We start from the raw sequence: 13055 nt of genomic DNA on the forward strand, positions 1-13055 counted from the left end.
TCTACTGTTTTCCCAAAAAGTTGACTATGTCCATAGCGTTTCCAGTGGGATGACAATAAAATGTTTCTCCCACTGAAAACGTCCAGATGAACAGAATCAACTTTTTGGATTTTCTTACCTGGATGATTGAGCAGGTATCAACGCAAAATCTATTTTATTTTCCCAAAGTCAACAGTGGTATCTCCAGGCTCAGAACAGGCAGAGGTCAGTGAGGTAGGATACTCCACTTCTTCTGTTTGTTTGCTTTCACTGTCATTTTTACTGTTTATCGGCAACAATTATTGAACAACATAGGTGTGAATGTGAGTGCGAATGCTTGTCTGCATCTGTGTGTTAGCCCTGGGACAGACTGGCGACCTGTGCAGGGTGTACCCTGCCTCTCACTTGAAGACAGCTGGAATAGGCTCCAGCCCCCCCATGACCCTGAAGAGGATGGATGAAGTGTTGAAATGAAATGATGAGAATGAATGCAGCTCTCTGAAAGAGACCTTGAAGAATAATGGTTTGACCCCTACGTTGGTCGTTTTTTGAAACAAAATTCATTTTTTTCTGTGATTTTACACATGCTGAATTCAGGGTGGTGGTCACTGTTTCATATCTCTTTTCTCACATGTGAACAGGGAGGTCAAAGTTCTAATTTTACAAGAGCAAAAGTTATTATTAAATGTTTGTTCAAACATTCAATGGCCACACAAATGTTCTCAAATGGAAATGATTTCTGTCTGTAAACAGATTCCTCCTGCTGAACAGGCCAAAACTTCTCCCAGTGAAGCAGCTTCATCGGTGAGTCTAGCATCATCACTTTAGATTCAGAAGAAATCATGAAACTTAACTCAATGCCCGTGTGTGTGTGTGAGAGAGAGTGGCTGAAATTGTCGTATCAGCGTGCTCTACAAACATACAAATTGTTCCTTAATTTAGATTGGACAATAAGATCTGATTGAAGTGCAGACTTTCAGCTTTCATTCAAGGGGTTTAACAAAAGTAATGCATTAACTGTTACACAACTTCCCATTTTCACTGGAGGAATTTGTCTAAACCAGGGGTCGGCAACCCGCGGCTCTTTAGTCCTTATTTTGCGGCTCTGGGTGGTTTGGGAAAATAAATTAGAAGTATTTAGCTGAAGTGTATTTTATTTGTGTTTAGTTCTTTTTAACTTGTAGTTCTAAATTGGAAGATTACTGTGATTTTGAAATATAAAAATAAAATTATATCGTATTATTTTTTCATCGCTCAAAATAAGCGTCACACTCGCGGAAGCCGGTGTAGCCGCCGAAACGCTGTGCATTTATCGAGACTTTCAACCCCAGGTGGGCCAGTTATGGATCTTCGGATCCACATTATGTCAGCAGCTGTTCTCCACCGTGAACTACGTTAAAAACAAACACCGCTCACGCCTCACAGATGACAGCTTACAGTCCTGCGTGAAGATGAAAGCCTCGTTTTGCAGACGCTGTGCGCAGAGGTTCAGGACCACAAGTCTCATTGTAAACATATCACAGCAGACCCGACGATGCTTGCATGAACAAGCTTTTCAGCATCTCTTTATTGACCGCTTTTCACACACGGTTGCTGTACACATACAGCCGGCTGTAGCTTTGCAGCTCACAGCCCGACACACACCAACACAACAGCAGAGAGAGCACAGACTTTAAGGCGGCGAGGCGTGATTGCGGGTGCCGCTCAGGTGCGTCCGACTTCCATGCAGCGGCACTGCAGACCACGCCCCGCCACACACATTAACCAGGTAAAATACATATTTAGGTAGAATTTTGCAAAGATCTATTTTTCATTTTTAGCAGCATAGTACTTTTTTCCAGTTATTTTTTAAAAGTCAGGTCAAGGCTCCAAAAGCACAAAGGCGATATGAGGGTGGCTCACAGCAGCTTTTGTCTGCTGGATCATTTTAGTTCAGCGTCTTTCCTTTGGTTATATTTCTTTAAGAGTTCAAAATGTGTTAATTACATAAATAAAAGGTAATTTTCTCTGTAGCACTTCGTGGATTTCATAAGCAACACACCTTAGTTGCTCCGTGGATTCTTTTAAAAAGCAGTTAAAAACTTTTCTTTTCAAACAAGCCTTTTGTTGTACGTATTTTATATTCTTTACATTATTTACATTTGATCTTTTACATTGTGTATAATGTCTATTGATTGTATTGTTTATTTTAATATTTGTGTGCAGCGCTTTGTGACTGCCTGTCTGTGAAAAGCGCTTAATGAATAAACTTTACTTACTTACTTTAGTTGTTCACACAAAGCATAAAGGTAAAAATAACAACATATACAGTGTTATCTTCACTTTAGATTTCAAAAAGTATTCCCAGCTCCCAGTGTTTTCTTTTGCGTGGAAACCGGGTCCAAGTGGCTCTTTGGGTGTTAAAGGTTGCAGACCCCTGGTCTAAACCAAGGCTCAAAACTGAAAAACTGACATAATTTCAGATATAAGAATTGTTTTTAATACTTGAAAGCAAATCATTTGCAGTTGGTAACGGCCTGTAGAATCATTACACTAGAATGTTGTTTGCTTTTTGAGATGCTCTGCGGGTCTTTACTGCAGCACAATCAGCTGCTGCTTGTTTGTGGCTCTCTGCCTTCTGTTTTGAATTTATTAACTGTAAAAGTGCCCTGCTGGGCTGAGATCAGCTAAGTCTTTCAGCCATAGAAAAATATTGCGAAATTAAGTGAGACATTTCATTTTGCAAGATGCTCTGCAGCAGTAACCTGCTGTGATGCTGTAAATATGAAATGAAAGTTTTTAGATGTGATCACTAAATGCTCAATGTCCTCTGCAGGAAAATATGCCAATCCCTTCTGTTGTGATTGAGCCTGCCTCAAGTAACGAAGGTGATGATGACCGAGATGCTGACATCATCTCTCCCACTGCAATCAGTGACAATGGGGTGACAACTGAAAACCAGAACATCAAGCATATCAGTCCTTCTGGGGGAGCGTCTGGACTTCCTGATGATTTCCTTTACAAGGTGAGGCTTCTTAGTAAAAGCAAATATTTTATGCTATCAATTGAGGAGGAAAAAGACTTTTCTAATGAACTGTTAAAATGTGGAGTCTAATGTCTGTAAACTATGATGGATACCTGCAGGTGGAGACCATACACGACTTTGAGGCTGCAAATTCAGATGAACTTGACCTGAAGAGAGGCGATGTGGTTTTGGTGGTTCCCACTGCCTCAGTGGAAGATCAGGTGATAATAGCTGGTCACACAGAAATGTAATAAATAAAAGTTCTTCACCAACATGACAAACAACATCTTAACAGGATTGTTCTGATGTTTTTGTGTGTTTGCTGCAGGATGCTGGCTGGCTCACAGGGATCAAGGAAAGCGACTGGTTAACATTTGGAGCTGGTGCTCAAAAAGGACTTTTCCCAGAAAACTTTACTCAACATTTGGAGTAAGATGTTCCCTGACATGGCAAAATGATAAGTAGAAACATGAGTAATCTGTGTCCCAGCCATTGAATCAGCATGTAGCCATTCCTTTTCTTGTACGTTGTACCTGCTGCAGCTGTCTGCTGGACAAACAATAAAGTTTCTCTGGCAGGTGAAACTGTACTAAAATGAAATGTTATTGTTAAAAAAAAAAGGAAAAAAAGAAGAGAGAGAGTAGTACTCTTCCGAGTTCCCCTGATGATTTAAGCATGGTGTGGTAGTATGTTCCACCCTCCTGTGGAAGTAAGATATGCCTTTTGTTTAAATAGAAATTATATATAAAACAATAATAACTCAACAACAAAAAGCTTGAAGTGACCAGGTGAAAACAAAGGAAAAAGATAAAACTGTCTTTGCACTGTGTGGTAATCATTTTGTTTTGCTATGAAAGACTACAGAAACTTTAATGCTGTGATTTGTTTGTGAGTGCAACATGAAACTTGGGTTTCTTTTTTCTGACACGTTGTAACTGTAACTCTTGAATCACTGTTGATGTTTTCTGTGTTATCATTATTGGGTGTGTGGTGATTGATCTTTCATTTGTAATATGTGTTGATGAACTAACTCACTGACCCGTGTTGCTTTGGTTCTGCTAAGGGGATACTGATGTTTATTGTCTGGGTTTTGGCACACAAAGTAGTGCAAATGCTGCATGAAAATCCTAAATATTCAAAGTACATATACTAAAGATGACAAATAAAGAATTTCTTGTGTGTTACGCATAGATTTGTGTATGGCATATCATCTGGAAATTTGGTTACAAGAAAAAAAAAAAGCAAATAAGGAAATTTTTTGTCAGCGGTTTAAGTGTTTCATCAAATAGAAGGTATTAACAAACCAGTCCGCAATTATTTTTTTAGGCTTCAGAAAAATTACTCTTATACTCTAGAAAATGTAAACCTTCATCAAACTGGTTTTGATAGCCAGGTGAAGCCTCCCAGTAGACCTTTATGTGATGCACACAGCCTTGAGATAATATTGGTGTAATGAATTAAATAGTAAATTCCATGTTTGATATTGTATATGGTTCTATGCTAATAAAATAAATAATAAAATATTAATGTTTCAATCAAGTAATTGGACCAAATGGTATCTTTAATGTTTAGAAATCAGTCAAAAGATAAAAAAGGGTATGCTATTAGAATTATGTTTTAATTATTCTTTAAAGATTTAAATGGTTTACATTAGGCTATAGCCAGCTCTAAAACGGGGTTCACTGGAAATGACTGAATAACCCTAACGCCTAGAATCCACAAATTCTGTGGCATCCTGGTAGCAGCATGCACCTGCCTGCCAAGTTTGGGCCAAAATGTGAGTTTTTAGGGGTTAAGTATTGTCATGTCTAGGGTTCAGGTGATAACAGGCCACCAGGGGCCTGACTGCACTGTCCATCAATGGGGGCCGAGGAGCCTCTGCCCGGCGGTTCCAAAAATTACCCATGTCTAGGGTGTAAGAGCTAGTGGGCTGTCGCGACGTTTCGGCATAGAAGTGCCTTCCTCAGGCGAGCCCAGTTAAATATGAGGTCTTCCTTTATACAGGCTTTCTTTTACAGGTAAGTATTTTTTTCTTTATTTCCTTTATACAGGCTTTTTCTTTACAGGTAAGTATTTTCCTTTCTTTAGGTTTTTTCTCTGGTAAGTATTTTCCCCTCTTGTTTCTTTCCTTTATACAGGCTTTTTTTTAAACAGGTAAGTTTTTTTAGGGTTTTTCCTCCGCTCTTTTCTCTTTTTTTTAGGTTTTTTAATTTTTAATTAAGCCCCCTGGTTAGGAGAAGGTAAGATGAGGACTCGATTGCCTTCGGCAATCGAGTCTCAATGCACAGGCCATCCCTGCTCCCGGCTCAAGGAACCATGTCCCAAACTTGGTGCCCTGAAAAAGGGATTATGTTAGTATCCTGGACATGAGGTTTACAATTCCAACATAGGGTTAAAAATGGTTAAGGTTAGGATTTGGGCTTAGGGTTGGGCTTCAAGGATAAGATTCCCAGCCGTGTGATAGGAAGTGTTTAACCAGTTGTGTGTGTGTGTTTTTCTTCCTTAACACATTGTATCTATGCTGGGTAAATCTTGTCAGGATCGTGTTGCCTGTTTCTCCCACATACTGGATTCCACATTTGCTGCAAGTGATAACATATATACAATTCTTGGAGCGTGGAGTCCCATTAGCTTGTGAGCAGAATACATTTCCATTTGAGAAACTCCTCACCCATTTCTGGTGCTTAAAAAATTGCCCCTGGTCTCTGAGTTTGGGCTCAGAGAGAGGTGAGATTTTTGCCTTAATGAGGAAATCCCTCAGGTTTTTATTCCTCCTAAAGGCAGCTATTACCTTATGATCCCCCAGCAATTGGGTTTTCCGGACAAGATCCTGAAAATTGTTTCTAATCACTCTGATTAGTTTGCACGTTGATGGGGCATAGGTCAAAACAACAGGCAGGACAGGTGTCAAATCAATGGGTTTTGTCTGCAGGAATGAATTGAAGCATTTCCTGAGGAAAGAGCGACAGTACCCCCTACTGGTGAGAGCTGAGAATAAAATTTTGGTCGCTGCTCTGAAGTCAGTCTGTTGTGTGCAAATCCTGTGAAATCTCAACAGTTGTGACTTTATTAAACCAGCAAAGGTATTTTTTGGGTGGAAACTTGTTTTGAATAAAAGAGCATGTGTGTCTGTGGGCTTGAAGAATACTTTGATATCCAATTTGTGTGTCTGTGGAAAATTTGGGCCTTTGAAAGTGGTTGTATCCAAGAAGTCAATTGTGGTTCTATTAATTGTAGATTTTAATTTGATCGAATCATTGTGGTCATTCAGAGTGCTTAGAAAGGTTTCAAAATCTTGTTCAGAGTGTGGCCATATGCCCCAGATGTCGTCAAGAAACCGGTAATAGTACAGTGGTTTCTTGACACATTTTGCCAGGGCTGCAGTTTCCCATTCAGCCATGAAAATGTTGGCATATGCCGGGGCAAATTTTTTGCCCATGGCCGTACCTTTGATTTGCAAGAAGAAGTCCCCATTGAATTCAAAGTCATTTCTCGTTAAGTTGATTTCTAATAATTGTAATAATTCTTTTTCAGGTCTTTTTTTGTCTGGGTATTTTTGGAAAATATTCCTAATGGAGTTTATTCCCTCCTTAATGTCAATATTAGTATATAGGCTGTCAATGTCAATTGAAAAGAGAAATGATTCAGTGGGGACTTCTGTCTGCTTAACCTTTTCCACAAAGTCATACGTATCCTTAATGTAACTGTCATGCCTTATGGATAAGGGATTAAGGAAGAAGTCCAGATATTCTGCAGTGTGGTAAGTTTCACTACCGCAATCAGACACAATGGGACGCCCGGGGGGCACCTGAAATGGTACAGACCACTTTGCTGGGTCTTTGTGGATTTTAGGTAATAAATAAAAGAGCCTTCCCCTTGGCTCAGCGGAGCCCAGTAAATAGGGTTAGGGTAGGGTTAGGGGTTAGGATTGAGTAAGAAACAGGCCACCAGCAAGCTGGTAGCCTGTGGTGCACGGGCCATCGATGGGGCTGGGTGGTGGTGTCCCTGCCCTGATTCAAAAAATTACCCATGTCTAGGGTTTAGTGCACTTCATTGGGCCTTCGCGACGTTTCGGCGTAGTTTCGCCTTCCTCAGGCTGGCCCAATGTGTTTCTGTGTGTTTGTGTTCTGCCTCTCTTGGCTTTTATACTTTTAGTTGACTCCTCCCTCTTTTAGGTTTTTCTATTTGTGTTTTTCAAAAATTCTTTCTTAGTTTCTTACTTGTTTTTCTTTGTTGCTTTCTCTTTTTTCCACTTATACGTAGGGTTAGGGTTAGGTTAGGGGAAATTGAAACTCCTCCCTGCACGAGGAGGGCAGGAGTTGGTGCACGCTCCGCACCATGACCCTTCCCGAGACCCGTTACGTTGTCGCCACCCCATCTACCGTATCCGGCAGTCCCCAGGTCCGAATTCAGGTAAGTACCGTCCTTTTCTTTTTTAGGTTCAGGTAAGTACCAAATTATATTTAATTTTGCCGAATTTGTGTTTTATTTGTCCTGTTCTTTAGGTTTTTAACTGTTTTTTAATAAAATTGGTCTTTGCTCAATGAATTTAGTCTCTGTGTCGTTTTTATTTCCAATTCTTAGGCTTTTAAACTGTTTTTATCCATAAATTATCCAATTTTTAGGTTATAAATTTATGATAGTCCATATATTAGGTTTTTAATTTTTTAGGCCAGTAAATCAATGCATAAATGAAAAAACATCAAAAGAAATCCCCCCCGAAAATAACAAACTAAAATAACAAACTAAAATAACAAACAAAAACACGTTTTAGTGCTGACGCATGGCTGTAGCTACGTTTCGGCTGGATTGTGCCTTCTTCAGGCTGTGCACATGCGTCGCTGGCCAAATCAAAATGAAGAGACTCTTCTCTGCCCCTCCTTTTATATGTGCTGTGGCTCCTCCCTCCAGCAGCCGCTGAAAGTACCGGATGTACGTCACTTTGCTTTTTTTCTTTTTTTGTGTTTTTCTCTTTTTCTTTTTCTGGTTTTTCCTTTTTCTTTTTTCTTGTTGCTTACTTTTACTTAATCCTTTGCTTCCCTTCTTTCCTTCTCTCCTTTCCTACCTTTTCTTTGCCGTCTTCCTTTTGTCTCCTAATCCCTGCATCCCTTCCTTTTGCCTTAAAGTCCCTCCTTACTCTTCTCCCCTCCATTGACTTTCCTTTGACAGTCCCTGTTTTCTGGCCTCTATTTGTCTTTACTTTGGCTTTATTTCTTTGTCTTTGTGGCCCATCTATAATTTTCCCTCTCTTGGGTTTCTATTTTCCCTCTCTTGGGGTATCATCATCCGCAACTGGGGATGGAATTGGGGTACCTGTACAAAGGGGTCAGCATTGGGGTTGGGGTTAAGGTCAGGGCTTAGGCTGGGGATGGGACTAGAGATAGGGCATTAGTCATGTGGCTAGGGTTAAGGTTAGGGTAAGAATGTGGGATGGGGATAGATCAGGCCGAATTAGGGTTAGGATTTGAGAAAGGACTGGGGCCCCAGCAATGCTGGAGACCCACAAGTGCACGGTCCTTCGTGGAACGGGGGATGGTGCCCCCACCAAGATAATTGTTCAAAAAATTGCCCATCACGGGAGTTTAGTAGGCCATAAATGTTTTTGTTGAGCTCTTCTTCGCGAGGGGTTAGGGTTTGGGAAAGAGAAAGGGGACCCAGCAGCCGCTGGACCCCCTTGGAGGCACGCTCACGACGAATGAAGTGGGCAGATGTCCCCCGTTCAAAAAATTGCCCATATAGGGTGATAATTGGCCAACTGCGCATCGTTGGGCCGTCGCGACGTTTCGGCGTAACTTGGCCTTCTTCAAGCTGGCCCAACGTGTCTTCTGTTTGTGTTGCATGCCTGTCTCGGCTTTTATACTGTCTGTCTCCACCCACTTTGGGTTTTCTGTTTTTTATTTAACTTTCTTTTCTTTCTCTGTTTGCTCTTCAACTTTTCTCTGTTTGTTCTTTAACTTTCTTTGCTTTATACTTCTGTTTCTCAACTTGTACTTTTTCTCTGTTTGTTCTTTAACTTTCTTTGCTTCTTCTCAACTTGTTCTTTTTCTTACTGTGCTCTCTTTGTTTTTTTCTGTCCTTCTGTTGTTGTTTATCCTTTTTATATATTTTTATATGGCACCCCCTGCTTTATAGACATCCCGTCCTGTATTTTTCCTTTTTTGGCACCCCCTTCTTATTTATCCTTTCCAGTTCTGTGGCTTTTACGTGTTTCCATTATTTTTTGGCTTTTTTTAAATTTTTTATTTTTAGGAGGGAGGGAGGGAGGGAGGGTTTTAGGGGTTAGGGTAAGGGCAGGAGGGAAGGAGTGGTTAGGGTTAGGGCAGGGAGGGCGGGTAGGGGAATCACCCACTCCACCGGGACCCGGCCGGTAAGGGTTTGGGAAAGAGAAAGGGGACCCAGCAGCCGCTGGACCCCCTTGGAGGCACGCTCACGACGAATGAAGTGGGCAGATGTCCCCCGTTCAAAAAATTGCCCATATAGGGTGATAATTGGCCAACTGCGCATCGTTGGGCCGTCGCGACGTTTCGGCGTAACTTGGCCTTCTTCAAGCTGGCCCAACGTGTCTTCTGTTTGTGTTGCATGCCTGTCTCGGCTTTTATACTGTCTGTCTCCACCCACTTTGGGTTTTCTGTTTTTTATTTAACTTTCTTTTCTTTCTCTGTTTGCTCTTCAACTTTTCTCTGTTTGTTCTTTAACTTTCTTTGCTTTATACTTCTGTTTCTCAACTTGTACTTTTTCTCTGTTTGTTCTTTAACTTTCTTTGCTTCTTCTCAACTTGTTCTTTTTCTTACTGTGCTCTCTTTGTTTTTTTCTGTCCTTCTGTTGTTGTTTATCCTTTTTATATATTTTTATATGGCACCCCCTGCTTTATAGACATCCCGTCCTGTATTTTTCCTTTTTTGGCACCCCCTTCTTATTTATCCTTTCCAGTTCTGTGGCTTTTACGTGTTTCCATTATTTTTTGGCTTTTTTTAAATTTTTTATTTTTAGGAGGGAGGGAGGGAGGGAGGGTTTTAGGGGTTAGGGTAAGGGCAGGAGGGAAGGAGTGGTTAGGGTTAGGGCAGGGAGGGCGGGTAGGGGAATCACCCACTCCACCGGGACCCGGCCGGTAAGGGTTTGGGAAAGAGAAAGGGGACCCAGCAGCCGCTGGACCCCCTTGGAGGCACGCTCACGACGAATGAAGTGGGCAGATGTCCCCCGTTCAAAAAATTGCCCATATAGGGTGATAATTGGCCAACTGCGCATCGTTGGGCCGTCGCGACGTTTCGGCGTAACTTGGCCTTCTTCAAGCTGGCCCAACGTGTCTTCTGTTTGTGTTGCATGCCTGTCTCGGCTTTTATACTGTCTGTCTCCACCCACTTTGGGTTTTCTGTTTTTTATTTAACTTTCTTTTCTTTCTCTGTTTGCTCTTCAACTTTTCTCTGTTTGTTCTTTAACTTTCTTTGCTTTATACTTCTGTTTCTCAACTTGTACTTTTTCTCTGTTTGTTCTTTAACTTTCTTTGCTTCTTCTCAACTTGTTCTTTTTCTTACTGTGCTCTCTTTGTTTTTTTCTGTCCTTCTGTTGTTGTTTATCCTTTTTATATATTTTTATATGGCACCCCCTGCTTTATAGACATCCCGTCCTGTATTTTTCCTTTTTTGGCACCCCCTTCTTATTTATCCTTTCCAGTTCTGTGGCTTTTACGTGTTTCCATTATTTTTTGGCTTTTTTTAAATTTTTTATTTTTAGGAGGGAGGGAGGGAGGGAGGGTTTTAGGGGTTAGGGTAAGGGCAGGAGGGAAGGAGTGGTTAGGGTTAGGGCAGGGAGGGCGGGTAGGGGAATCACCCACTCCACCGGGACCCGGCCGGTAAGGGTTTGGGAAAGAGAAAGGGGACCCAGCAGCCGCTGGACCCCCTTGGAGGCACGCTCACGACGAATGAAGTGGGCAGATGTCCCCCGTTCAAAAAATTGCCCATATAGGGTGATAATTGGCCAACTGCGCATCGTTGGGCCGTCGCGACGTTTCGGCGTAACTTGGCCTTCTTCAAGCTGGCCCAACGTGTCTTCTGTTTGTGTTGCATGCCTGTCTCGGCTTTTATACTGTCTGTCTCCACCCACTTTGGGTTTTCTGTTTTTTATTTAACTTTCTTTTCTTTCTCTGTTTGCTCTTCAACTTTTCTCTGTTTGTTCTTTAACTTTCTTTGCTTTATACTTCTGTTTCTCAACTTGTACTTTTTCTCTGTTTGTTCTTTAACTTTCTTTGCTTCTTCTCAACTTGTTCTTTTTCTTACTGTGCTCTCTTTGTTTTTTTCTGTCCTTCTGTTGTTGTTTATCCTTTTTATATATTTTTATATGGCACCCCCTGCTTTATAGACATCCCGTCCTGTATTTTTCCTTTTTTGGCACCCCCTTCTTATTTATCCTTTCCAGTTCTGTGGCTTTTACGTGTTAGGGTTAGGGTTAGGGTTAGGGTTTGGGGAAAGAAAGGGGTCCCAGGCAGAAGTCTGGGTCCCCTGATGCACGCTCACTCGACTGGGGTAGGCAGGGTTAGGGTTAGGGTGTGGGGAAAGAATAGGCCCGGCTATGCCGGAACCTAGGTGCACGGTCCATCCATGGGACTGGTATTGGTGCCCCCTGATCAAAAAATTACCCTAAGCGGGTGTAGTGCACTGGGGTTGGGCCATTCGCGACGTTTCGGCTTCTCTGAGCCTTCTTCAGGCTTGGCCCACCCGCTTCTTGTGTTCAATTTCGCCACTCTGGGCCTTTTATACTCTTGCTTTTCATTTCTGTTTTCCTTAACTTTTTCTGTTTCTTATTTTTTCTTGTTCTCAGTTTTTTCTGCTTTAGCTCTCCCTTTTTCTATCTTTTTCTGTTGTTCTTTGTTCTTTCTGTTTTTCTTTATCTTTCTCTTTGTATTTCTGTTCTTTAAATGGCACCCCCTTCTTTTTAGACATCCCGTCCTGTTCTGTATTTTTCTTTTTCTTTATATGGCACCCCCTTCCTGTAAATCCTTTCCTTTTGTACTTTGTCTTTTTTTCTGACCTTTCTTGTCTTTTTTCTCTTAGCTTAGGCTTTTAGGGCTCCCTTAGTTAGGGCTAGAAGGGGAGGGGGGAGGGGGGCAATGGGGTTAGGGTAAGGACAGGGTAGTGGGTGGGGGGCTCCCCACAATGAGGGAGAGAGGCAATGGGCAGGGGCACCACCAATCCCAGGAGGCACAGGCTGGTTAGGGTGTGGGGAAAGAATAGGCCCGGCTATGCCGGAACCTAGGTGCACGGTCCATCCATGGGACTGGTATTGGTGCCCCCTGATCAAAAAATTACCCTAAGCGGGTGTAGTGCACTGGGGTTGGGCCATTCGCGACGTTTCGGCTTCTCTGAGCCTTCTTCAGGCTTGGCCCACCCGCTTCTTGTGTTCAATTTCGCCACTCTGGGCCTTTTATACTCTTGCTTTTCATTTCTGTTTTTCTTAACTTTTTCTGTTTCTTATTTTTTCTTGTTCTCAGTTTTTTCTGCTTTAGCTCTCCCTTTTTCTATCTTTTTCTGTTGTTCTTTGTTCTTTCTGTTTTTCTTTATCTTTCTCTTTGTATTTCTGTTCTTTAAATGGCACCCCCTTCTTTTTAGACATCCCGTCCTGTTCTGTATTTTTCTTTTTCTTTATATGGCACCCCCTTCCTGTAAATCCTTTCCTTTTGTACTTTGTCTTTTTTTCTGACCTTTCTTGTCTTTTTTCTCTTAGCTTAGGCTTTTAGGGCTCCCTTAGTTAGGGCTAGAAGGGGAGGGGGGAGGGGGGCAATGGGGTTAGGGTAAGGACAGGGTAGTGGGTGGGGGGCTCCCCACAATGAGGGAGAGAGGCAATGGGCAGGGGCACCACCAATCCCAGGAGGCACAGGCTGGTTAGGGTGTGGGGAAAGAATAGGCCCGGCTATGCCGGAACCTAGGTGCACGGTCCATCCATGGGACTGGTATTGGTGCCCCCTGATCAAAAAATTACCCTAAGCGGGTGTAGTGCACTGGGGTTGGGCCATTCGCGACGTTTCGGCTTCTCTGAGCCTTCTTCAGGCTTGGCCCACCCGCTTCTTGTGTTCAATTTC

At 42.2% G+C, this 13055-nt stretch overlaps 1 protein-coding gene across 11 annotated transcripts in view; it reads left to right on the forward strand.

Annotated features, from left to right (window-relative positions):
• The window catches only part of amph (amphiphysin), a 48882-nt gene extending 44711 nt beyond the window's left edge, over positions 1-4171 (forward strand). For 7 of the 11 annotated variants that reach the window (XM_086271662.1, XM_086271665.1, XM_086271669.1 and 4 more), the window contains 5 exons: positions 169-213; positions 733-783; positions 2795-2983; positions 3103-3204; positions 3312-4171. In XM_086271662.1, coding sequence (XP_086127788.1) covers positions 169-213; positions 733-783; positions 2795-2983; positions 3103-3204; positions 3312-3416 — 492 coding nt within the window. In that variant the 3' untranslated portion in view covers positions 3417-4171. The remainder of the gene's footprint in view (positions 1-168; positions 214-732; positions 784-2794; positions 2984-3102; positions 3205-3311) is intronic. The other 4 variants (XM_086271664.1, XM_086271667.1, XM_086271672.1 and 1 more) reach the window with 1 other exon arrangement.
• The last annotated feature ends 8884 nt before the right edge of the window (positions 4172-13055 follow it).

Source organism: Aulonocara sp. 'chitande type north' Nkhata Bay, linkage group LG18, assembly GCF_057382095.1.
Source record: "Aulonocara sp. 'chitande type north' Nkhata Bay isolate Kocher_YH1m ecotype deep benthic linkage group LG18, A_spYH_male_GT1.1, whole genome shotgun sequence".
In the NCBI taxonomy this organism is placed as follows: domain Eukaryota; kingdom Metazoa; phylum Chordata; class Actinopteri; order Cichliformes; family Cichlidae; genus Aulonocara; species Aulonocara sp. 'chitande type north' Nkhata Bay.